This window comes from Muscardinus avellanarius (assembly GCF_963383645.1).
Source record: "Muscardinus avellanarius genome assembly, chromosome: 3".
Classification (NCBI taxonomy): domain Eukaryota; kingdom Metazoa; phylum Chordata; class Mammalia; order Rodentia; family Gliridae; genus Muscardinus; species Muscardinus avellanarius.
The window spans coordinates 65146773-65174412 of NC_137788.1; the positions used below are offsets into that span (position 1 = coordinate 65146773).

At 36.9% G+C, this 27640-nt stretch overlaps 2 protein-coding genes across 2 annotated transcripts in view; one reads left to right on the top strand and one right to left on the bottom strand.

The window, feature by feature from the left end:
• Positions 1-27640, top strand: part of LOC308259630 (serine/threonine-protein kinase TNNI3K) — a gene marked incomplete at both ends in the record, with an annotated part of 287025 nt that overhangs the window by 198206 nt on the left and 61179 nt on the right. The window contains one exon of the mRNA XM_080690775.1: positions 6010-6119. Coding sequence (XP_080546901.1) covers positions 6010-6119 — 110 coding nt within the window. The remainder of the gene's footprint in view (positions 1-6009; positions 6120-27640) is intronic.
• On the bottom strand, positions 10638-23852 carry LRRC53 (leucine rich repeat containing 53; the record flags this gene model as incomplete). Its single annotated transcript, XM_080690524.1, is given in 6 exon segments — positions 10638-10674; positions 10676-11040; positions 11044-12998; positions 16143-16658; positions 20651-21466; positions 23765-23852. Coding segments are annotated over 6 exon segments (3777 nt in total).

Below are 27640 nucleotides of genomic sequence, written 5' to 3' on the forward strand. Positions count from 1 at the left end.
TGATGTTTCAATATCTATTTCTCCAGGTTCAGATTAAAAGGGATCAGTTTGGTCCTTAGATTTGTAGATCATGACCATAACTGCAACCACACAGCTAAGACTTATTGAGAACCAACAACGTGCCTGGTGCTCTGCATATATTCTACCAGTCAAAACTCATAACAACCTGCAATTTAGATTGTTAGGATGAGACTTGTGCTCACTGCCACCTCTTGGAGGGGTGCAATCCTGGCTCCCGTGCATGGCTTCTGGTCCCAAACCCCATTTTTCTCCCCATTACACTGTGCCTTTCCTGCTTCATTTTACATTTAGTGAAATTATTACATACAGAGGCAAGTTTGATTAATTAATATCTCCCAGGAATTCAGCACAGAGCCAGACAGGAAACCAGGCCTCCGGATTTGTCTGTTAGTGGCTTCCATTTATTGAAGTCCCTTACCAAATCTTCTGAACAAAAGATAGTAGTGACTAAATTTGCCACTGGATCTCAGTAATTTGCCTGGTCATATTGTAATGTAATATTAAACTAAATGTTATATTCATTCTACAGTGTTTTTTATACATTGTGGCTAGGCATTATACTGTGTTCTACAAACATAAATAGGTAAGATAACCACTGGATTTAACCCGTTATTTTTATTCATTCAATAAACAAATAGTGAATATTATATAACAGAATCTATGTTGTTTTCTTAAAGTAATAACTTAAATAATATTTTATCTTTTTTATTCATTCAGTGCATGCCTTTTGATTAGCTATTAATTTCCGGTTACTATGCTAGCCACAGGAAGTTCAGTTATAGTCTCTGACCTCAAGGAACTTATGATGTACATGCAAAGGCAAGCGAAGAAATAGGCAATTAAAGATAATACAGTAGATGCTGCCATAATATAGAGTACTATGGGAGCACATAGGAAGGGTACCCAAAGGAAGTAGAATTACGCTAACACCTGGAAGACAACCAGTGTTACAAAGGACAAGAGGATAAGAAATCATTCCAGGCAAAAGGAATCACATTTCATAATTTATCATCTAACCATAAAATCAGTAAAAACTCAATTCACTTATTAATCATCTACACATTTGCCAAATTTTATTAAAAGGGAAACCTCAGATTTTTTTTTCTTAGCCAATTATCACCTGCATAGAATAGTCACATTTTGACCTGTGAAAAAATGAATGAAAGTTGTCACATATTGGTTTGGGTACCTGTTCTGAGCTCCTTGGTCTATCTCTTGAGAGGCAACACTGACAGTCTCCATTCATATGTTTTATAAAATATTGATAAATAATGAAGAACTTGAATCCACAAATTGATCTCATGGTTATATGGACCCTTGAGACTGATTCATAAAATTGTATTTAACTCAAGTTTCATTATTCAGAGTAATGGGAGTAGGAGAAAGCTATTCTCTAGAATTTTGCTATTCAATATGAAAGCCACTAACCATGGCTATTTAAATTTAAGTTTATATGAATTTAAATTAAGCAAATTAAAAATTCAGTTTCTCAGTCACATTGCCGACATGTTAAGTGTTCAGTTGCTTTCTGGTAGCATACTGAACAGGGAAAAGAAATATTTTCATTATTGCAGAAAGTTCTATGAGAGAGCTCTTTGGAAACTAGTTTAGACATTTTAATAAACTATGATTATCTCAGGATAATGTTGAAAAAATAAGAACTACTCAATGAGTATTAGTTGTTATTTTTAAATTTGGTTTTCTCTATTCTCTTTTAATGGCAAAGTTTTATTTCTAAAGTAGAAACCAATATTTCATATATTTTTGTACCAATCAAAATACAAATTTGATGAGTAAATTGACAGTCTCATTCCTGAATCTGTAATACCAGAAAATTCCCTAACTGTTAGTGGAGCATGGTCATGGAAACAGGACTACTGACAAAACACTCTGAAAAAGACAAATTTCAACTCCATGACTCTGCAAGTTGCCACGCCTTTCCTGTGGAGGTGATAATGAGTAGTATCTCTGCCAAGAATGCATAAAGCATAGGGGAGAAGGAAATGCCAGAGCATTGCACAATCTATTTTGAATAATGAAGAATTAAATATCATTCATCTTAAACTGATTTTCCAAACATAATGCCAAGAAACAAACAACTCTGTACACTTTGTATCAGCATCTAAAAGGGCTTCAAAGGGAGATGGTGGGGATCTCCATCTTAGTTCAACTCATTTTATGAATATTCCCTCTACACACATTAGGAAACCCATAATTCTTTTAAATGTGTTCACTAAACGGGTTTGTGTGTTCATAGTGGCACCAGCTTGTCATTATCCAAATAGTCATAAGGCAACGAAGTAGAGTTATAAAATCAGTGATCATTAAGCAGAGTTCACTTGTTCGCTTATTGATTTCCCTAGTTATAGAAGAAATTAAAAAATTTCATAAGTTACTATGAAAATCCAACATGGCTAATTTTTTGTGATACAAAAGGTACATTTGATTGAATAGTAAAACATTTGATAAGAACTCAATCTAAACAACGGATGAATATGTTTGCCTCTTGAGTTAGTAAAATATTTTCTGTGGACAGTTGTAATAATATACCCCCCCACACACACACACTTGTTACTAAGAGTATAAACTAATACTACTGTTTTGTAAACAGTTTATCAGTATGCACTAAAAGTCCTTAGTTATACCCTTTGACATATTTCACTCCTTACTCTAACATAAATGTATAATTTCTGAAATAGAGAAACTCATACTAAAAAAGATATTGTTTGAAGTATTTGGAACAACTTAAAGTGGGAAGTGATTAAGAAAATCAAACTAAATTTGGAATCATTAAAAATATGTTAACAAAGTTTTAATAACATGCGAAAATATTTAATTGCTTAACCTAATGATTTAATTTAGGAAAAGGAATTATATAGTTGTATATCAACATGAGCTTAATGATATAAAGATATGCAAGAAATTCTAAAAATATTTTAATAATGGTTCTCTCCCAATGATAACATTTTATTCATTCTAATTCTCTTAATTCCCTCAACTTTTGCAAAGAACAAGTGTCAACTTTACCATTGGAAAAATTAGGTAGCAATTAAGAATAATCCATAAATCAAAATGTTATAATGTTATACTGTATGCAATTTTACTAAATCTACTGGAAGTAGATAGATAAACAGAATCAAATAGAGTAAATTTTGGTAAGGAAGATGTAGATGGGTTATCTCTCAAAAATCAATAAGATATAGACAGATGACAACCATCACAAACTAGCAGATAGGAAGCATAAAATACTGCTATTAGTGCAGAGCAATTTTTCTGAGGAATAAACAGTGTCATGTACTTAATATAGCATGGACTCAACAACAAAAGGCTATACCAACTAATTAGGCATATTTAAAATGTTTATTGCTGAGTAGAATTTCATTGTGTGGATATACCATAATTTTGTAAACCATTCATCTGTTTGTGAACACCTAGGTTGGTTCCAAAATTTAAGTGAGATTAACTTTTCACAGAAACTGAAAGGTCAAGTGTTTTCTCTAATATGCAGAATCTAGGGATTAACTGGAATACAAGAGGGATTCCAGATAATGGAGAAGAAACCTTGGTGGAACCAGATAGGTGATCTAAGGGAAGGGAAGGGGATTAGTGAAGCTCATTAATAGAAATACTACCATCAACTATGTGTACATATGTGAAAATACCAATGCCAATCTCAGTATTCTGTGTTGGGTAGGGGAAAGATGGTCACATAGGAGGGCACCAACAGCTTTGTTCATGTATGTCACTGTTAACATGATTTGCATTGTGATTTGAGACTAGAATGCACCAATAAAAGCATATTTCAAAAAATAAATAAAATATTTAGAAATTAAAAATTGTTACACACACAAAATGATGTCTATTTGCAGTGGTGGTTAAGAGAATTCAAGAATATTATATATTACCTCTCATGATGCCTGACACAAAACTTATTCAAAAGCAGCTGTTCAGTTGGTTTCCAATAACTCATATGATTTACCAGTTACAGAAAAGAAAAATAATGAGTAACCAGGAATCTACAATAAAGTCCCAAGAATCACAAGGTAGTGATGCAGAAAATATTCTGAGATTTATGCAAGCAGGCAATATTGGGGAATTTAAAAAATAAGCAGTATTTGCCAAAATATTGGATTTAAAGTGCCTAATATGGTTTTAAAATAACTAATTTATAACTATTAAAAATTTAAATCTCAACATCCTTATACCATCAAATTTAAGCTTAGGAAATTTATGTTTGAAAGTGGGTAGGGGTTTAATGGGTGATGTGTATATGTATGCATCTACCATCTTGTACTCCATTAAGATGTATGAGTACAATACACCAATAAAAGAAACAAAATTAAATTAAAAAAACAAAAGCATTTAGGTGTGGTGGCGCACTCTTGTAATTCTAGCATTTGGGAGGCTGAGACAGCAGGATCTCGGTTCATGGCCAGCCACAAGTACTTAGTGAGGCCCTTTGCAACTCAGACCCTGTTTCAAAATAAAGAATAAAAAACAGGGTTATGGGTGTAACCCATATGCCTGGGTTCCATCTCCAGTACTGTTAAAAAAAAAAAAAGTACAAAGTTCTATTGTATCTCAAGCCTTACTGTGCATGATAGGAGCTCTTTAGCCTTGGATTTATGACATTGTATAGAACTGTCTAACCCACCTTTTATTTTTTATTCCCTGCAACATGATGTACGTAGCTTCCACCTCTGATTCCCGAAAATACTTTCTCTTTGGCTGGTCCTTTGCTCCTTTATAAATTCCTACTTCTCACTATTTACTGGATCAGTAATCAAATGAATGAACAATTATAAAGGTAAATTTAATAATTAAAGTAGGAGATTGATCTACTATTTTTAAAGCATAGAACACTTATTTCTAATTTGAAGAGGTGTCATTTATTGTTAGTTACACAGCAAAAACATTGTTTGTTTTTACTGTATTGTCAGTCTACCTATCCTCTTCACAGTTATCCAACCATCTTGAAGGAAAAGAAAATAAAGTAAACCTATCTCCTTTGTCCCATTCAAGGTCTAGATCAATGTCTGCCTTTCCCAGGGTAGCTGGGATGGGAGTGTTTAAGCAAAGAACATTCTTGTATGGATGATATTATCCTTGTCTACCTCTTCCCTCTTTCCAGAGCTCCCTACCAGCCCTAAGCTCGAATAACATGATTTCCACAGAGACCCTCATTGGTTCTATACTTCTGAATTCCACATGTTTAATTCTGCAAAGAAAGCTCAAAGTCCAACTGTAATCCCCTTCTTCTGTTAATGGATTTGTCCAATATCTTAAAGCATGTTTTATTCTTTTTCTTTTCTTTTTAAATTTTTATTGGTGCATTAAAAACTTAGAAAATATCTGATTCTCATTTTATTTTTATACTTTAATTGTTGCTTTATAGTCTTATATTCTCAACATCATTATGTAGGTCAGAGTGTTAGTGACATACATGCACACAGCATTTGGTGAGTTTTTCTCTGGCTCCCTCTCCACTTCCTCCCTTGCCCATTCACATTGAGATGGACATTAGTATTCTCACACTTGTAAGTCAATGGAAATTTTTCTTTTCTTAATCTCCTTTTCCTGCCTCCAAGACCACCTCCCCAGCTTCAAGGGGGGTTCTCCTCCTTTGTCTAAAGTCCCTTTTGTATCTCAATTACTCCCTAGCTTTTACATATTAGAGAAAACATATGCCTCTTCACTTTCAGTGACTTGCTAATCAGTGACTTGCTAATCTTACTTAACATATTTTCCAGATCCATTCATTTTTTCTGAAAATGCCATCATTTTGTTCTTCTTTATGGGATATAAACATAATGAAATTCTACTCGGCAATACAGCATAGGAGTTTTATTTTTAATGACTTAGAGGTCTCTTTGAATATCTGCTGATGTTATACAGATTGATTTTTGGTGACTTCTTTTTAATCTTTTCATATGTTTCTTGAAATAAATATGTAAATTTTCAAAACTGACATGACCATTTGATTTGCAGCGGCTGCAGCAGCAGACATGGCTTACCACCACATCAGGCCTCCTATTGGCTACTCCATCCCTAAGCCCATATCTTCTCTGCTGATGCGAGGGTGGAATGCATGTCCTGAAGTGAGTAATTTTTATTTCCTCTAAGAAAATGTGTGATGGTCAAAATCTGTCACAAATAGTGTAATTCCAAAGTCTACTTCCAGTGTGTATTTTAAGACTGTCAAGGCAGGAAGACTGATTTGCCTTCTGCTCTTTAGTCTCTAATTGCCTCAAGAAGTCTGAGTATCTCATATTTCTTTGCTGCTGCTCTCTGGTTTTGAAATGTTTCTCACAACTGATTAGCAAAAGAGAGACCAGGGTAAGACAGATGACTCACAGTCTCCTCTCAGCTTATTAACTTCGCTTGAGACATACTTAGTCATTTTCTGGAGAAAGAAATTTTGGCACAAAATGGATTCGGGTTGGCTTTTAATATAAGAAAGACCTCAGGGAAAGGGGTCTTCAGCAGCACCAGCTCAAGCAGGAGTCAGAAGACCTGGGTCCAGGTCCTCCAGTAAGTCTGTGGGTGACCACGTGAAAATGTGGTAAACGGCATAGACTAAGAATTCACATTGTAAGATCAGTGCTATGGAAAGAATAAAGAGTAGAGTAAAATATTTAAATAGTGGAAAGAATATTTCAATATGACCATAGATCTATTAGTTGAGGTGGGACAACCATTTAATTCCAGGAAGAAATCACAGAACATCAGTCTCTAAGAAATTATTGTCTTTACATGTGTCAGATATGATGGTGTCTACTGTGTTCTCAGAAACTGACAGAGGAGATCCTGCAACTTCTCTGCTGGTATCTCAGTTCATTCTAGTGTATAGAATTCGTCTGCCAGTATCATTTCTTGTTTATAGAAATCTTTATGTTTTGTATCAGTTTGTTCACTGAATTTCTCCTCTGAGTTGAAGGTGTTAGTTTTCATTCTTCACCCTGGAGACCTTCGTATTTAAATGCTAATTGCCTTATTTGTCCAGTCCAGTTATTGTTTTCTTATACAACTTTCTTCCTAGACACTTTATCTCTTTTCAACAAGAGAACACATAAAGTGATGCTGTTATTATTTCAGAAAGTATCTCACCAAAGAAGAAAATGAATAACCCCTAGTTCTGACATTTGAAAGAAAAAGTGAATTTCCCATTCTTTTCTATAGACAAAACCATGGCCAAGTCATTATCAAAGCCCACTTGTGTACTCAGAAACTTTTATGAAGAAAATGATTCTTAAAAGATCCAGATTGAGAGCCAGGTGTGGTGGTGCACGTTTATAATCCCAGCATTCGGGAGGCTGAGACTGGAGGATCGCGGTTCGCGGACAGCCTCAGCTACTTAGTGAGGCTCTCTGCAGCTCAGTGAGACCCGGTTTCAAAATAAAGAATAAAAAATAGGGCAGGGGCTGTAGCTCAGAGGTCGACTCCCCCTGGGTTTCATCCCCAGACTCGCAAAGAATAAAAAGATGCAGATTGAGTATTTCAGGGAATAACCTCTTCTTTTGCCCATTCAATGTGAGAGTTATGTATTTATTTGTTTAGAATCTTCTCACTACCAGAAAATTAGTTCCATAAGAGCAGGGGCTTTTTTATTTGGTTGTGTTTTTATTGCTATATACCCAGCATTGATAGCTTTACTGTTGTAACCTATTCAGGCGAGAATAACTGCCCATAATCAATTATTAGTTCGTCAAGCCACACTTTATTACAGGTTCGAACCTGGACCCAAGCTCATGTATCTGTACATAAGCGGCAAGGGCCAGGATTGCCCTTTGGGGAGAATTTTTATGCAGTTGTACAACATTTTGCAAGGCATTCTGTTACATCATTGATGATGCTTTTTGAATTTACAGCTTCCATCCAATAAGGTAACTTGTACAGCCAGTTTTTAAGATAACAGGGTCACAAGAGAGAAGGTCAGTTGAAAGAGGGTCTCTTATCTAAGGTATGCGACCTTGGGTTGGGCAGATGCTCTCAGGTAGGGGTGGATGCCCTTAGCTTTTCCAGGAATTCTCCTGTAAGCCTTTTCCCGCTTAGATGCCTGCCTGCGACTTATAATTATTACACACAATATTATTGATTAACATTATTAGTTTAAGCAATTTCTTAGCAACTGCACTGCACTGCACTCTCATAGCATTTTGTTATAAAACTTTAACCTAAAATTTTAAACACAACATTACCTTGTAGATGCTCAAAAATATTTAAGTAAATTGGTGAACACTACTGTTGCTTATTAATGCCTCCAAATTCACATCTAGATTTTTATATCCAAAAATTTTTATCTTGAAAGTTAAATGACTTAAAATAGTTAGGAAAAAAATCTCTTCTTTTCTTTAAATATAAACTCCAGGCATATTTTCTCAAGATAAATGTGTGGAATATTCGATCCAGAATTTCCTTCTCTCTGTGGGAAGTAATGTGTACCCAAGTTTAACATAAAATAACAATCAAAGGAATCGCTTTTGCTTTAATTAACTGACTCTATGCTTACATATGCTTGAATATGGAAGTTTTCACTTGGAGATAAAAGCAAGTCATTGCATTCTATGGGTAGATTGTATGCCTCAAGCAAACATTGGGAAATGAGAAAGAGAAAATATAATAGGACCAAATGAATATACTATTAAAGATATTATAGATAGCCCCAAATTTATTGCTTAATAGAAATTGTGTACCACTCTGCAGAAAACTTTATTAATACAGAGTCTAGATTCTAGTTCAGGGAAGGAGATGGAGCAAAAGCATATTAGAAAACCAGTCTCCATCTGGCTGGCAATTATCCGGGCTTCTTTGTCACCTGAATCCTGGCTGGCCTTGGTATCCACAAGGATCATAGAGCTGAGCTGCTTCTGTCTTCGGTTACATTATGATCCAGGCCTTTACCAGGTTAGTAGACTGAGTGATGGAAAAAAAGCAAACAATAGGCTAATTTTAATTTTCTTCCAACAGTTAATTTGTTGAATCCTGACTATATACTGTCCAGAAATGGAGGTTTGGGTTTCAATGGCTATGTGTTCTCCATGGAGTTTAAGACTTGGTAGACACATGGAGATTAATTAAACATACGGATGATTCTATAATTGTAAGCCAAGATTAAGGAAAACTGGAGATTAAAACAAAGATAGCTACAAAGAAAAAACAACCTGATCTATAGAGTGGAGGGAGCTGCTGAATAAACTTAGCATGCAAGAAGTTGACATAGATGATCTTACCCTAAAGGTGTTTAGCAGAATGAAGTGGGGTAAGGGAGGCAAACAGATGGCATAGGGGTCAAGCCCAGGCAGAGAGGTTGAATGCAAGCAGAGGAGGCAGAACTTAAAGTTAAAAGCAAGAGAATTCTAAATCTTGGTGATAAGAACATAAGGAGGTCAAAGACTTTCAAAATGACAGTTATGCTATTCGCTGGCAATTCTGAATAGGAAGGAAAAAAAGAAGGTAAATGGAGCATGTTAGTAATATTTACATTATTTCTGATAATCCTTCAAGATTTATAATAACACATGTAGGTATAAAGATACAAACACCTAGACAGATACAGAGATAGAATTTTGTTTTCCTTCTAACCTCCCCCCACAAACACCTTGGGAAAATATGAAACATAATGTTCAGTATAGTGAAGCTATGCATTAAACGTTTTGCTAAAGTGTCAATAATAACAATTTTCCAGTACTCTTACATTTTTCAAATAAATGTTGCTTTGAATGAAAGATATTTATTGTGCTGGTGCATTCAAATTTAATATTTATAAGCATATTTAATTCCTGTGCAGAAAGAGGAGTACTCACGCCAAATAATAGTGGCAAGCTAAACTCAAGAGATCAAACCTTGAAAACTACTCGTTAATGGGTTAGTTTTTAAAATCTTAAATTAATGACAATTGTCAATGAAGCTCGTTAAAATTCTTTTTGTTCAGTTTCCATTGTGTTGATTTTGAAGCCTTGTTTGTTTTTCTAAAATGATTGAAGCTGAGATCTCCACCTAGTGGATGTACAGGAATCTGCAGATCTTACAGAAATCTATTGCTGGAAATCCTTATTTTTTTTTCCTCAGAAAAATATCAGGTTTTAAAAACTTCTACTTATAATCTAGGACAATTATCAACAAAATAGTTGCAAGCTGGTGAAATATACCAACATGCATATCTGCTAGACTACAGTAAATAAAGCTAATTCTTTTTATTTTCATAGCATAATTAGGAAAATATCAGATTCAGATAATATATAATCATCTGTGTAGAAAGCAATATTTTAATACTCCTTACTGAGACATGTATAACAACTTCCATAAAATAAACAAAAGAAGTAAATCTACTAAAATACTTTTTTCATAATTAGTCTTTCATTTGTTTGCAGCTTTATTTTATGTTTGGTTGCGTTTCTAGGACTAGGTAAAACTTTTCTTTGCCATTCCTTAAAAAAGCATGCTAGATTAATTGCATCAAATATATCCTGTGGCTCCATCTTCAATATCTGTATTACATTCAACTGTGAACTTCTGTTTTATAGATAAACAAGAATTGCTGAAAATTTGTTCTCCACAAAACACATTGAAAAGGCATTCAAAGGTTGGGGAGTAGCTCTGTGTCCTCTTGAGGAGAGCTAAAGTAGAAAATGATTATTATTTGCATTATTTTGCACTTTGCTCTGCTTCTAAAGGTGATGTGTTAGCATATTCAGCAGATGGTGGATGCAGGACAGGTTTTAGAGCAGAGTTTTCAGCTTCGTTTATTCTGCTAAGAATTAGAGACCCCTCATTTTCTGTCTCAAAACGAGTATCTTTTGCTGGTGAGAGAGAGACTTCCCGGGTTGGCACTGTCATTTCAACTCCTCTATGTGCACTGTTATTTCTATCTGGTTGAATATTTTGAATTTCTCTCAAATCATGCATATTGCTGTTAATTTGAGGATCTATTTCCCTGTGTGGTATTCTATTTTGATTTTCGTGGGGACTTATGATATTCAAATCTTTAACTGTAATCATCTCCTGAAAGGAACTTGAATCCTATAATACATGCTTATCACTCTTTTCATTTTCCCTAATGTGCTGCCCATCCTTCACAGTGCCTTCCAAGGTCATTGGTGTGGTCCAGGTTAACATGCCAGAATTCGCCTTGCTTCTACAGAGTATGTTTTCCCCTTCTCTGTCTTCTATTTTGATCTCTAGTGCTTTGGTGTTGTCATCTCTGGGCAACGCACTTGTGCTGTCGATTCCTTTCTCGCTACTATTGGTTAGTTGCCAAAGGGCTTGACTACTAAAAGAAGCACTGGTATCTTCGGGAGGCTCGATTCTATTTTGATGTGGGATGGAATTTGTCATCCAAAGTGGTAGGTTGTTTCTGGATTGTGTCCAGGGAACAAGAGAGGAATCATAAGTTTCTGTGTTAGGAAATTTTTCCCCCACCTCATTTGATTGCTTCTCCATATTGCCATTTTCCATAATTTGATGTGCTATTTGAGGCTTTGTGATCAGTGGTTGTGGTTTTTCTTTATTCCCAAGTTGGTCATGACTCAAGTTTTGCTCTTCGTAGTATAAAACTGGATCTTGATCTGAGGTGGATTCCTTACAGGTGTCAGTCTTATAGGTGCCTACCCCTTGTGTTTGGTTCCTGAAATGCGAAGAAAACTGGTTTTGCTTACTGATCTGTGATTTGTTCTGCCCATTGTGGTCCGTGGGCTTTGTTGTGTCTTGGTCAACAACCCCCTTGGAATGTTGCAGTGGTAAAATATGATTCCCTGTATTTTGCAAAGTAACTGGTAAATAACTGGGCACTTCCGGTGTGAGCTGAGTTGCATCTACCATTTGCTCAGTTGAAAACTGAGAGGAAGAGCAACTTTGCTCAGCACCACTGGGTGTTGGCTGAGATAACATCAGTGAGTTTCCATCAGAAATAGGTCCACTCGGGTAGCAACTGCCCTTTACAGAGCTCTGGTGGTCTATAGGCACGTTGCTAGCACTGAAAGGAGGGGCACTTTTAGTATTTCTTTTCTGAAATACGATCTGCTTTGAGGCTTGTTTTAAAGGCAGTTTTTTTGAAGTAAGATTAGCATAGTTGCTACTCTCTGGCTCTCGAAGAAAATCTTCAGAAGACGCAAGGTTTATGTTGGATTTTTTCTCAGAAGTTTTGGGCGATGTCTTGGGAGGTAACAACACTTGTTTATGTTTCTTTAAGAGCTCTGGAAAGGATTTTTCTGGATGGACTCTGACTTTTCTAAAAGGATGTAAATTTAATTTTATCCTTAAATTTCGTCCTTTAAATTTTCCTTCAGGATCAAATCGTTTGCTTCTCTTCTGTTTTGGAAGCTGTAAGTCAGTAAGCCTGTTTCCTCCTTTGTTTTTCACCCCAGTGTTGCTGCACTTTTTGACATCCAAGGTGGTGCTTCCATTTTCCTGCTGTTTCCAGTGGGCTGATGTTTTGGGTGACCTTGCCAACCTTTTTTTTCCTACTAAATCGGGATCAGGGTAGCTCACTGTTCTGGGGGAATATGTTTTCTTGATTTTTGTTGATAACCTCGATAAATCTATGTTAGCCTCACTCATAAGAAATTCTTCTATTGCGCTATCAAATTGGAGTTGCTCTTTCTCAGACTTTGAATGTTCTCTACGACTTGGCTTCTTTTCTTTCATATAATCTTGAAATTGATCACAGGGCACATATTTACAGATAAGGGAATTGTTTGGATGAAAATACCTAGGCCTGCTCTGTTTCAACAGACCACAAGGATCATCATATTTTGATCTATGTTTGTGTAAATTCTTTTGTATGTAGTATTCCTCAGGCTCCCAAGACTTGGATGATGAGCTTGTAATAAAATGTCCCTGCCTGTGAGGCTGTAAGCCATTGTCTTTTTTTTCTACTGGAGGCTGCCATGATTCATTTGTTAAATGCTTTTCAAGACTTTCTCTTGCCAAGGCTGAAGCGGATGTTGCATATCTTCTTCTGAATGTGTCACTGCTGATACCTGCTGGACAATAAATACAGGAATTTAGCACTGGGCAGAGTTGTATTGCTTCAACAAAACAGGTGCTTAGAACCTTAGGAAAACTGCAAAAATGACTACTCCAATCGTGGCAACTTTTTGAATATTTCTAATTTTTAACCAAACTCACAAAGGATATTTGGCAGTTTGGTATGTTTATAACGGCACTCTGTAGCTACATTTCAGTCAGCTGTGATGCTGACTTGAAAGATGTAACCAGAAATATAAATGTTATTCGTAGTTGTACATCTTTAGATTAGTTGTTGGTTAGGTTAGTGTTTAAACTGAATAATATGAATCCTTTTCAAATGGCATCATATTTCATATTTTCCTGCACATTTTCTCTTTTTATTTCTTTCCTTTCCTTTTCTTTTCTTTTCTTTTTTTTTAGTACTGAGGATGGAACCCAGAAGCATTCTACTACTGAACCACACTCCCAGCCCTATTTTTTATTCTTTATTTTGTAACAGGGTCTCACTGAGTTGCAAAGTGCCTCACTAAGTAGCTGAGGCTGTCCACAAACCTCAATCCTCCTGTCTCAGCCTCTCAAATGCTGGGATTACAAGCGTGTGCCACCACGCCCAGCTGCACATATTTTCTATTTGGAACTCAAATTCTAGGAAGAATATGGCTGCAATATTGAATACTGCTAATATTTCAATTAGAGAATAACCTATACAACAAAAAGAGAGATGCCTGTAGGCTCAATAAAAGCAGAAGGCATTTTTTCATTTCTTTTTTTTTTTTTTTTTTTTTTTTTTTTTTTTTTTTTTGGTGGTACTGGGGTTCCTGGAAGCCCTTCTATCTCTTTTATTTGGAAACAGGGTCTCCTAAGCCAGCGCACGCTGCTAGCTTCGAACCTGCGCGATCCTCCTGTCTCCGCCTCCCACCACGCCCGGCGTTTTTTCATTTCTTAAAGCAATATAATGTTCATTAAATATTTGATAAAATAAGTAGATATTTTGGAACATATCCTAGTTTGTGTCAAATCAATCTCTCCCTGGGATTTTAAATGGTATAGGTAAATATAATATTATGATACACCTTAAATAATATTAGTGATATAATAATATTACTTGAAAGCATGGTAATAGGCAGCGCATTAAATGTTATACATTCGTGATCTCATCTGATATTCATAAGAGTCATGATCCATTATAAAGTCTTATTATTGTATAACATTTATAGACAAAGAACAAATTTCGAGAGGTTGATGCTTTCCCCCACTCACACTTCAGCTCAATGATGTGGCAAGGTCTATCTGACATTAAATTCTATCCTCTTAACCGCAGTGAATATTAAGCTTAAAATCACACATCTTATCAATGTGCTCTCTCCTGTTGCACAAAATTGTTTTATCCAGAGGAAGAAGAAAGTATTTCCATTCAGTGCAAGAAAGGAAGAAGTGAACAAAGCCCCAGAGTAGCATCTAATTATAATCTAAGATCTGCCATCAACTTTGTGGGTGACCTTGGAGAAACTACTTACTCTCTGGGTATTAGAAGACTGGACTAGATGGGATCTTTATATGAGTATACAAATTATACAGGGGAATGAACTTGCAGCTTTTATCAGATTCTCAGAGAGTTCTGGAAATCAAAGATAAATAATAGGAACTATTAGGCTAGATTGTCTCTAAAGTCCCCTCTACCCCTGAAAATTTATGATTCTGTGTTTTCAAGTTGTGAGGCAAAAAGACAGTGAAATTGTCTCCTTTCTGACTTTTATCCTGGAACAAGTGTGGCCTTGGCAGTTTTCTCCTCGGGTACCTGCCCTTCCTCGCTCTTCTACAATGCCTGGCATGCTGCAACATTTCAGATGCTTCTTAAAATTAATTATATTAACCTGACAAACATTCTCAGTGTGAAACAAAGGACTGGTTTCTACATGGCTAAGGAACCACATGTTCTTTAGTGTAGACATTTTTTACAGAGAAGTTAAGGCAGGGACAGAGCTAAAAGCTAAAATGAAACATCTGCCAAAGGCACGATTCTATTGAAAGACTAAGTGCTTATTTCCTTACAAAACAAAAACAATCTTCTCAGGTTTCTGTGGCAGATGTTTCTTTCCTTGGCCTTCTCTCTCTTGAGTCAAATCATCAGCCCCCATTACTGGCAAGAACTGGAGTTTGAGGAAAGCAGTCAGATAAACCCACATCCTGCCTTATGCTGTACATAAAATAGCATACAGTTCTTCATATCCAATTGTCCCCAAATCCATCCTTAGGAACAGAACCCTATGGTAAAAATGTGTTGATATAGCACCTCTGTCATTCATATTCTGAGAGAAAACTCTGTTGTAAGCCAACTCAAATAAGTGACAGGAACCCCTTTACAGAGCAGCTGTCAAAGTTTTTACAGCAAAATCCAAAGCATCGCTTTACTATTCAGGAAGAAAAAGGAAGACATTTAATTCATTGCTTCCTCCTAAATATTGACATCGCCCATGTACAGTGGTAGGTGTCATGGCCAGATTCACTTGGCTCCCAACATGGGACAATGAATTAAGTCCTGACTTTCCCTGAACTGGGAAGTTATCATCCTTGACAGCTCAGCAAGCAAAGTATGTTTCTTGACATCATTCCTGAAATGAATCACTAACATTAGAAGGTCCATTCTTCTAATATGTCATGCTCTGGGAAGGTTGCTTACTGAAGAATTGACATTAGAGCTCAAAGGATGTTGGAATGAAAGCGAATACTCTCCCTCCCATAAATCTTAATAGCACTATTGCTATTTAAAAGGCTTCTATTTCTTCCTTCCTTCCTTCCTTCCTTCCTTCCTTCCTTCCTTCCTTCTTTCTTTCTTTCTTTCTTTCTTTCTTTCTTTCTTTCTTTCTTTCTTTCTTTTTTAACACTGTTAAGTATTGGGTCTCACAATACACTTTCAGCAGATAGGAGATATACTCTCAGCTCCTGAGGGTGGGGAGGTATACCACCTATACACCCCAAGCACGCACACACACACACGCACACACACAGTCTTTATATCCTCTGATCTTTAGAAGAGAAATAAACTGGTGCTGCAGTGATTTTTATAGCACTTCCTGATTGAAGAAATTAAAGGAGGTATCCTCCTTAAGAGGGAATTAAACAGAGTGAGGTTTTCTAAAACAAGACAAACTCACCTATTGTGTTTGTTACATGCTGTGGCAGGATTTGAGATTGGGCTTCGCCAGGCTTAAGATTCCTTAGCTTTTCAACTCTTTTTGGACAAAATCTTGTAACTAAGCCTGCATCATTAAAGAATGCCCTATTCCTAGGAGGCTCTGAACATCCTGACTGTAGCAATCTACCATCCAAACGAGAGAAAGTGCTGTCTGCCCCATGGTCCTTCCCTTTCAAGTTTCTAAATGACCCGTCAAGGGCTGTGGACTCGGAGGCCAATGTTGCTTGATGGCTGTTTTCCTGTAAAAGTGGCATTTCCGTTCTGGACCCCACAATGGACATGACCTTTATCTCGTTTTCCTGAGTTAAGTGGCAGTTACAGTATCCCTTAGCGTGGTAATTTCTTGCCTCATGAGCACACAGGGATTCATCGAAGGTTCTGCAACAAAGGTTTTCTGATGTGTGTTCATTTGCTTTGCCTTGTTGGAGTTTCCAGTTAAATACAACTAAACCTAGGCAAGTGAGACCAACAGCTCCTGTGACAAATAGAGAGACCATTAAAAGATAACATCATAGGAAGAGACATAAATCACCAAATGTGAAGCCAACAAACATAAAGGTCAATAGCTCAAAGGGCACTGAAACGAGTGGGAAGTCCATCATCATTTCAAAAAATATCAGGCCAAATTGAGGCCATTTTAACTGATATTGTTCTGCTTTCTAATTTGGACACACACACACACACACACACACACACACACACACACACACACACATGCCATCTGGAATCTCTTTGGTGGGAAACAAAAAAGCTTTTTAAAACTAAAATTAATTCAGTATAAACCAATTTCTGCATTAAAATTATTTTTCTGCTTATAGAAAACCAATTAAATTCCCAACTTTCTATTTCTTAATCTTAAAGAAAATAGATTTAAATTTTCATATATCCTAACCTCCACCCCCTTAAAGATAAACTGATCCTACATGTGATTGCCATATTTTAATCATCCCTAGAGATTCCCCAAAACCACACACAGCTCACTGGCTTCCCCAAAGAAAAAGGCCAAAGTCCTCAGTATTGAAGAGTGAATGCCATTTGGCCATTGCCTCCCTTCCAAGTCTTTTTTTCCCATTATTCTCAATATTCAAGCACTATATTTTAAACTCTTTGATTCATTAGACTTCATACATACTTCATAAGCTTTGCATATTCTTAGTGAGCTTGTAATACTTTCTGTCTGCTATTTGAATTCTATTTATCCCTTGAAATCTAAGTCAGCACCTCTAATTTTTTTATGCTTTTGCTGGTTATTTGTTCCATCTTGTAATGATCACTCCCCTTTATGAACATCTGTAATAAAATGAATGGCCTTTAATTTCAATATAGCCTGGCACTGTCTTTTCATGTGCTAGGTAGGCATAGCTTGTCCCCTGAGTAATACTTCAAGGGTCTATGTTCCTCAAACCCAGGTGCAGATTCTCTTCATTTTTACTTCACTTTTTTGCATCTTGACAAATGGCATCCTCAGCCACCTTGGATTTCAAGCCAGTCATTTGAGTCATATCTCCACCACCTATCTATCACAGTTAGTAATTTTTGTTTCTTAACACGTACAACAGTACAATGTTTTCTTTCATTCATTTTCCTTTTCAATGTCTCTTCTTATCTTTTAGAATTAAACTCTATGAGGAAACAAACCTATTCAAGCCTGTTCAACAGTGTCTATAGCTCTCACACAAAGATAAAAAAGCTATTCCAGAAATATTGGTTGAATATTCTTAAGTAAATAGAAGTAATTATGTTGATCAATTCTGATAATAGAACCACCGGTTGGTCAATTCCTATAAATCCCCAAAATGGTGATCAGGAAGACATTGCGTCTATACAGACACAATAAGGATATCCATGTTTGAAGCCTAGGATTTCATGTACTTGCTGTGTAATTTGGGTAAGTTGGTTTCCTCCTCTGGAAATCAGAACAGTGAATGAGATGACCTCAGAATTCTAGGCTCATCTACAGGCTATAGCATGCTTCTCACTTGTTACAATATTGATATGTTTTGAATTTGAAAGAAAAGGGATGATGTTTGGCAAAGCTGTTTTTGTTGTTGTTGTTGTTATTGCTGTTGTTATTGTTAAAGAAGAAGATTAAGCAAAGACATAGCAGCATCTGGAAAAACCCTCTAAATATTGTATACTTTAGAGATCATGAGATATCATAACCCTACTTTAGTTGACAAGGTACTCTCTCAGTAAGTATCATCTAACATATTTAAATAATTTAATCTCTGTTTAAAGGCACAACTGTTTCTTAAATAAGTAGCAAAAAGTAGATCATAACAATTTTATTGCCAGATCCTATAGTATGGTCTACTTAATATAAGAATTTGTTTTTTTATATGCCAAAAATACATAAAAAGTAAACATTGAGTAACTTATTTTCAAGTTACTCCACTGCATCTTTAATGTAGTGCTTTCTCTTTCTTTCTGCTTTTTAATAATAAAATTGCTTAAGCTTACAAAAAAAAAAACATTTAAAAACATGTCTTTCTTTTTTTTTGCTGTACTGGGGATGGAACCCAGGGCCATTCTACCTCTGAGAGATACCTCCAGCCCTACTTTTTATTCTTTATTTTGAACCAGGGTCTCACTGAGTTGCAGAGAGCCTCACTAAGTAGCTGAGGCTGTCTGCGAACCACCATCTTCCTGTCTCAGCCTCCCAAATGCTGGGATTACAAGCATGAGCCACAATGCCCAGCTAAAAGCTCAGGACTCAAACTCCTGATGGATATTTTCTAATGTCTCTGAGCCTTACTTGTTCTCCTCTTTCAAATGGGGGTAATTAATATTACCCAGTATGAAGAAATATATGTGATATGTTTAATACAATACTTTAATATAGTAAAGTTTAATTAATGGTCATTGTAGTGTTAATAGTTACTACTTATGTTACTTTTCTGTTGCTTTGACAAAATATCTGAGAAAATCAACTGATAAGGAGGAAAGGTTTATTTTGCTTCAGAGGTTTCAGTCAATTTTCAAATGGCTCTATTATTTTGGGAACTGTAAGTAAGGCAGAACATCATGCCAACAAGCACATAGTAGATCAAAGCTGCTCACCTCTCACCAATATAAAAGCAAAGATCAAGAGGAAGGGACTAGGGTCCCAGTACCAACTGAAGGGCATGCTGCCAATGACCCAACTTTCTTCCACTAGGCTTCACCTCCTAAACCTTCTAGCATTTCTAATAGCACCACAGACTAGTGACTAAGCCTTTAGCATATGATCCTTTGGGGGACATCTACAATCCGAATCATAACACTGCTGTTCATATTGTTTAAGTTTTGTATTGCTGTTCTAGGTCTTGAAAGAGTAAACTGTTAGAGAAGACTAAACTGTTATGGCTAAGGCAGTTACTAAAGCAAATATAAAAAAATAAAAGATCTAAGTTTTCTTAAAGGCATACCTCAGCCAGTGACATGAGAGTAAGCACAATCTGCTCATAGGTTAAAGATTCTCCTCCAGTGTGTCTCAATGATAAGTACCTACTGGATATCACTGGTTGGCTTCTTTGAGCTTTGGAGTGCTACACACATGCACACGCACACACACACACACACACACACACACACAAATTATCATTGTTCCTTACAGATGGATTTCACCATGCTTTCAGAGCATGACAAAAAATACACATCAAGCAAAATAACTCAAGAAATTCCACGCATTTTGGTATTCAGGTAATGGCATTACTTTACGTCATTCATCCAGAAAGATATAATCATAACCAGTGCATTAAAATGATCATTTAAAAAATCAAAGAGTTAAATATTATCCTTTTCTTGGTTTGTTTGGAGAGGAACAGGCCAAGCTTATGAAAGAGTTGCATAAATAGACTTTCTAGAAGAGTAAAATCCCCAAACCCAAGGTACTTACAGGTTAAATAACTTGCCTCAAACCACACAGCTTATAAGAGCAGAGCCCTGGGTCCTCATACACACCTGGGCAGTTCAACTGCAGAGCTCTTTGTACCTAACTACTGAGTACTACAGTGTTTGTGATTGTCATAATAGTATCTACTTATGTGTTTGGAAAAGCCCACTGTCTACAATTCCTTTCTGTCTACAGAAAGGAATGCAAATGGCATTGCCTTAAGCAGAGAGTCTATGTCTCGTCAAGTTTTTCAATCCCTATCTTCTAGTGTCATGTAAATGTTCCAGAACTCTTTGGTAAATGGATGGTTAATGAAATGAAATATAAGTAAAAAGTTCCCTTACTCGTATTACAATGCTAGTCATACTAGGACTGGAGATCTTGGATTGTAGGGCCCTTTCCTCTACATTAGACAGCTTCTCTGAAGCAGGAATCTTGCAACCTGTGCCAACTCGGTTGACATCCTCTCACATGTACTGACAACCTCTCCATAATCCTGGCAGGTTTCTCCCATTTCCTGAGAAGGCACCATTTAGTGTACTTCAGGAATTTTTACAAGAAAAGGGGAAGGCACACACTTCTCTTTGCTATACCTGCAAAGCCAAGGACAGTCAGCAGGGCCACATCCTGTCCAAGGAGGAGAGGACATCTGTCTTTTAGAACCAGGGTGAGGTTGGGCCCCTTGGAATCACAGTTAGTCTCAGAGAGTCTCAGCAGGCTCTTTGCAGTGGCAACCTCTGAGGTGTATGGCTGACACCTTAAGTCCTTGGCATTCCTGAGTGTGTGAGCAGAAGACTTAATGTAGTTTCTTAGAAAGCGGGCCAGTGGGTGGAGATCACAAGTGCAGCTCCACTGGTTTCTATCTAAGCTCAGAAGGATTAAGTGCTTCAGGGGAGTGAAAACATCCGGCACGTGGGCCAACCTGTTCCGGGAAAGGTCCACTTCCTGTAGTTGAGGCAGGGGCCGGAAGGCATCTTTCTCAATGTAGGAAATAAAATTGTTAGATAAATCCAGATGCCGGAGACTGCGAAGCTCCGTGCCTCCAAAAGAACTGTCTGTGAGATTGGTAATCCGATTGCCATCCAGCTGGAGTCGGGTCAGGCCCCTGGTGTTTCGGAACCAGGCCCCTCTCAGGGTGCGGAGAGCGTTGTTGCTCAGCACCAGCACCCGCAGGCTGCGAAGCTTGCTGAAAGTGTGATCGGCCAGAGAAGCACTGGATATATGGTTGTGTTCAAGCAATAGTGTCCGCAGCTTTGTGAGGCCATACAAGGCATCTTCCTGAACATCCTCGATGCCATTTCTGCTCAGGGAGAGTAGGGCAAGATTAACCAAGAGAGACAGATTCGCACTCTCTACAGAGGAGAGATATCCATCAGTGATGACTAAAACCTTCGTGGTCACAGGGGCTGCTGTGGGGAAGAAAAACAGAGTAGAAAAAGAATTCACATGATGGGAGGGGAGCAGAGAGTAGAAAGGAGGGAATCAATACATTGTGAACAATCTCATTGTCTGGGTAAGAATAATATGCAAAATGAAAACGATTCTCTGGTTTGTAATTTGTAATTTTAGGGGGAAAGCTGGCTATTTATCATAAAGATGAATTTTTATATTATTGATTCCTATGATATGTTTGTTTGAGAAACATAATACCATCTGTTCCTTTAGATGTCAAAGTTAATCCGTCGTTTAGGATTATCTACATCCATGGTATTCTGAAGGTACCTTTTGGGCTTCCTCCCTCTGAGGCTGTGAACTGACCTGTTCCAGCTCTGCCCCCTGAATAAATTCACCAAAGAGCTGAGCTTGAGTCTCAGCTTCCTAAACAGCTTTCCACTAGCAATGTATATTTATTCTGTAAAGTCTATCATCTTTTCTCTCAAACATAAAGGAAGGGGGGAGGTGAGAAGGTGCATGGGTTTTTGCTTTTTAGCTCCAGGCTAAAAGTTGGCAACTTGGTAAGGATCTATATTCTCTCCAGACAACCTGAGGATCTGTCAGTGGGGTTCTCATTATAGTCTGGACCATGTTGGCCTCCTGTCTTATATCTGTTCCCTCCAATGAAGTCCATCATGTGATGACAGGTGGTACTCAGGGCTTCCCACTGTTAAATCCCTTCACCATAATCACCTCAGAGCGATCACTGCTCTGTCATTAGAAATCAGAGCGTTTTAACTCAATAAAGATGTATTATAATCAGGAGTTATTGTAACACATCTTTATCATGCTAAAATTGTTTTGACTGCCAGTGACAGTGTCATAGGGATAGAGGGGTCCATTGTCCCTGGGAGGTCCACAGGTGATATTAGAACAGCCAGCCATGGGGGAAGCAAATCACAATTCCCCTAGGAAACTCAGACTGCATAGCTGAGAAACAAAGAGATAAAAAGAATGCACAAGACAAAGGATTCTCAGAGTGCCTTCTTTTGGAAGAATTGCTCCCATCCCTGCAGCACAAGCAAGCTGAAACCAGGAGTGTTTTGTTTTGGTTTTCACCATTTGTTATCGATTATTTGAATTCTGTTAATTCCAGCCAGTTTGGCATTTTGGTCCTCTCATCATTTTTTTTGATGTGAGATGGAGGAGTTTTGTTTTTATGGGTCCCCAATCTTTCAGGGACCTGTCAACTCTGAGTGAGCAGGCTATTATTTCTGTCAATTACTTCTTGTCTAGGACAAGACAGAAACTCTACTCACAAGTCATCCATTTACTTCTCTGTGTTTATGAAACCCAACCTCACACATGTGGCGTTCTGTAAATGAGGAATATGTAGAGGTGGCACCATGTAGATGAGAAATATTTCTTTTTTAAAGATACCAACTATTTCTGATCACAAACACACACAAAACGCAGTGAAGTTGAGAAATCCATTTTAAAGGGTAGAAGTTTAGTGCTTAAATTTTTTCAGTACTGATCAGAAACAGTGTACACCTACACAGCAGCTAGCCTTGAAACCCTCTTTCTCCTGTCGAAGTATAATGATGTCTAGTTCCAAATTTATATAATTTTTGGTAATTTAGAATTAAAAGAAATTATCCCTTTCTACTGTCTTAACTCAGGCTTGTTTCTGAAAAGTTCCCACTGACAGAGCGTATAGCTTGTGAATCTCTTCTTGGATATCAGGATGTAAATCACATTCTCCTCAAATTTGTTAATAAGGTATCTTATTAAATTGTTGACTTAAGCAAGCAATATGTAATGAATACAGGCAGTGTATCTTGTTAGCATTTCTACAGCTCATTTACCACCAATAAAAAAAGACCAGACTTTCAAAATGAGATGCTCTTTGATAATAATCTGTTTCACTAGTACATCACTTAATCTTACTAATGCCAAACAATTGCAGTTCAGGTTTCTGATCCTTCATATTTCTTTCTGCTGTTGGTGGGGTTCAAATCGACACAAAGTATGGACAGGAATAGAATTAAAGTGATCTATTTTTTAAGTGTGTAGTTGCATGAAAGGATGTATTCTTTTGCAATAAAAATATCAATTACCTCTGAAGGTCTTAAAATAATTTCAGTTGAGACCACTAGGAGCAAGAAAATAAAATAATGCTACCAGTCTCTTTAATCACCAGAAAAGGCCTGCTCTTTAAAAGGTTACCTCTTCCAGGCTGAGCACAGAGGATAGTCAGTACAATGTAAGGCATGGCAATGAATTTTCCAGGTACACTGAATGCTGCTTTTTAGAGTTATTAGTTTTATTACCTACTATATAGGTTAACTGGTGACAGAGGGTTACATCTTTGGTGCATACCACACATGATGCAGGGCAGGCCGCCACCAACCTTAACATGATGGGAAAGAGTGTGAGCCATCCACCTGGAAAGAAAGCAGAGGGGGAAGAACATCAAAATGCTGGCATTAATTATTCATGAGTTCAGTCTATACAGCTCCTGTGGCATTTTGATGATTTCTACCTTTTAATAAGCACCGTAGTGTTCTCACAAGATGCCAAGAAAAGGCTAGAATCTTTATGCGCTATTTAAAATGAAGTGTTAAAGCATTTGATCATAGATTCAGAGAGTGCACACCTAGGGCACACCCATTTGAATGGATTACTAAGCGAACTACGTTACTTTGCAAAATACAATTTGTAGTGCTTTAGTACAAACATCATCTTAGATGGGTCTCTTAATTCTGCAACCCAGTTCGAGGCTCAAGAAACTGAGGCTGAACTTGGTTAATTAACCATCCAAAGTCACACAGCCAATGCATATTTAACTGAGTCTTTTAACTTCTACCTTCTTTCTAGTATGCAGAAGCTAATCTCTGGCATTTAATCTTACATAAAACATAAGTAAATTATTTTATTCCTTATAGATTTAGATGTCATGCTTAGGAAGAAAGTATAAAGGAAGATTAAGATCACAAGCTCTACCTAGCTTTCAATTTAGCTCTGCTATTTGCTGACTATAATGTCTTTGATAAATTATTTCACTTTTCTTATTTTCTGCTTTTTCATGTATGAAATAGAAATAATAACAAATGCCTATAGAGTATTGTGAGAGTTAAATGAGATGTTCTTACTGTTTTCTAAATGTTAAATTTTACCATTATTTTTATGCTTTTTCAGCCCCCCAATGAAATATTAACACCATTTGACCATTAATATACCTGAAATATTAACACCAAAAGACCATTTGTTTATAATATATTCCTGGGTTGACTTAAAAAACAAAAAAAATATTAAATGGATTATAATAAAATTCTCTACCCACATACAATATGATAGTTTGGGAACAGAGATATAAGAAAAACATAAAATTATTAATTTTATCATTGCTTCAACAAATATTTACAGAGCACCTTTAGTATACACGGTACTGCTTGTGGTACTAGCCACAGTACTGTAAATAACAACCCCCCTCACTTTATGGGGTACATATTCTATGGAGTGTTATAAAGAGTAAGCAGATAATTACAAAAATATATATTAAGTCATTTGATGATAAATGATGCTATGGAATAAATAAAGCAAGAAAAGGACATAGCATTAACTTGGGAGTTCTAAGTATGGTAAACAGGGCAGCGCTCTCTGACAAAGTCTCATTTAAACACAGACTTACAGAAGGCAAAAGTGCTGATGATCCCTGACAGAAAGAATGGCATGAAAAGCACCTGAGAGAGTAGAACGTGTGACATGACAAGGTGGGTGTGTGAGGCCACACTGGAGTGTGCAAGAGAAAGAGCAGGTCAGAAAACAGCAGGGCAGGGGTGTTTTGCACCTTACAACTTAATGCAAGGACTCTGTTTTTTTTTTTTTTTTTAACCAAATAAGATAGGAAGTAATTGTCGGCTTTCCTGAGTGGCATTACGTGAACTGAAGTGCATGCTAAAATTATCACTTTACTGCCTTTGGAACATACTTCTAAATAAGCAAAAATAGTTAGAAGGCAGCCATAAATGACACAAGCCAGAGGTGATGTGGCTTTGAAAAGAATGAGAGATGGGCAGATTATGAATGATTTTTTTATTATAATGATGTGATTTAATTTTAAAAACTTGAGCTCAAATAAACAATCTGGTTACTCTAGTTGTACAAGAATAAATAAACCAATGCTTAAAAGTACTTTCTAGCTAGTGATATAGATATGAAAAGACCTAGTTATAACTCAAGGAAGAATGAAGTAAATCTAATGAAAGATTTAAAAAGAAACATTTTATGAAAGCATTTGGACATTTTTAAGAAGCACGTGATTAACAAATTGAGTCTTGCAGTGTGCACTGGATTTTTATTGGCTGAGAATAAAAGATGATTACAAAATGAGGAAATAGTAACAACATTGCTGTACCGTGGCAGCAAATCCTATCTTTTCCTTTGACCCCATCTAGGTAATCAAATTCTGCTCTAGACCTGTGCAGTTCAGGTGCCAACCAGAAATTTGGGCAGAGTTTCCACCCTGATTCCAGGTCTTCTACCTCCAGAGCCTCCCACACACACATTTTGTAGTGCCTACTGATGATAAGCAGAACTCTAAGATATCCCCTGCAATTGTTACCCCCTGTGTATATGCGTGCATAATCCCCTCCTCTGGAGTGTGAGCAGCACCTGTGTGTAGAATGTGATTTTACTTCCATTAATATGTTTTGTAATATGGCAAAGGAAGATGGTTCTGCATGGAACTGACCTAAGCAGGTGTGCCTTTTAGGTACAGAGAATGTTCTCCTCTGATCACAGAGGAAGATATCAGAGATACATGCTTTTTCTGGCCAGAAAAGAAAGGCAAACAGCCCTGTTGTGAACTGCCTATGGAAAACATGTGGCAAGCAACTGTGAGCATCCTCTGAATGTCTAAGGGACATTCTTGGACAATATTTGGCAGAAAAACGGGAGGATGCGTCGAATGGCCACACAAAAAAATCTTGGAAGAGAACCCTGCACTTCAAATGAGAATCACAGTGCCAGCTGATGCATCTATTTCAGGGTGATGAGTCTCTGAGCAAAGGACCCAGCTAATCTGTATTCAACTCCTGACCCCTAGCATTTATAAGATAAAATATGGGCATTGCTGTAAGCCACTAAATGTGGGATAATGTGTTACAAAACAATAACTAGTATAATCTGATTTCCCTGAATTCTTCCCACTGGTTCTTTAAGCAAACAAACTCTCAAAAATTTAAATGTTTCCTAAGATGCAGATGAGGTGTACATTCAAATTAAATGTTTTTTTTTTTAAATAAAGATGAAAAACGAGCTTAATGTCCTTTGTTTCTTCTAATGCCTCCCCTCAAGATTCTGGTTTGATTTATTATCTAGTGCTTTCAGATAGGTATCTTTTACATTTTGTCTAGAGTTTACGGCTGTTACACATGGGAGGGTTGATCTAATAATATGAGAACTTGATTATTCAGATTCTGAAGGTAGGGTCAATGTGATTTGCTGGCAAATTAAATGCGAGCATGATAAAGAGAGAAGTCAAAGTCTATTCTACAATTTTGGCCTTTAAGTAGAAAGATGGAGTTATCATTTTGTGTAACAGGAAAGACTATAAATACATTCGATTGCAAATGTGAGTCTAGAGTTCAGGGGAGAGTAGAGTACTGGTCTGGGGATAAAAATCTGGAAATTGTATTTCGTTTTAGGCATCAGGTTGAATTAGCTCAAATTAATTCTAAATAGAACAGTAAAGACACTCTACTACTGAGTCCTGGGATAATTCAAAATCTAAAGATAAGGAAGCGAGAGATGGAACCAAAAGAGGAGACTAAGGAACCAGTGAGAGAGGAGAAAAACGGTAAGAAAATGACTTCTAAGGCAATTGAAAAAAGTGTTTCAGGGACAAAGGAATGATTGCTTATTTAATCCTGTGCTTAGTGAGATCATCATTGAAACCTAACTTTGAGTTTAGCAAAGGGGAGGTCTTTGTATCCTTGAGAAGAGCAATTTCAGCAGTGTTGCAGGGGAAAGCTTGATTAGGATAGAAGGAAAATGAGAGGAAGGGAATTAGAGCAAATTTAGAGAACTCTAGAGCACTTTGGGGGCAAAGATGAACAGGTAAATAAAGCAGCACCTTGAGGAAAAGTCCGCAAGAGTTTTATTTTGAGGTTTGTTTTTAATACATACTTTTATTGGTACATTGT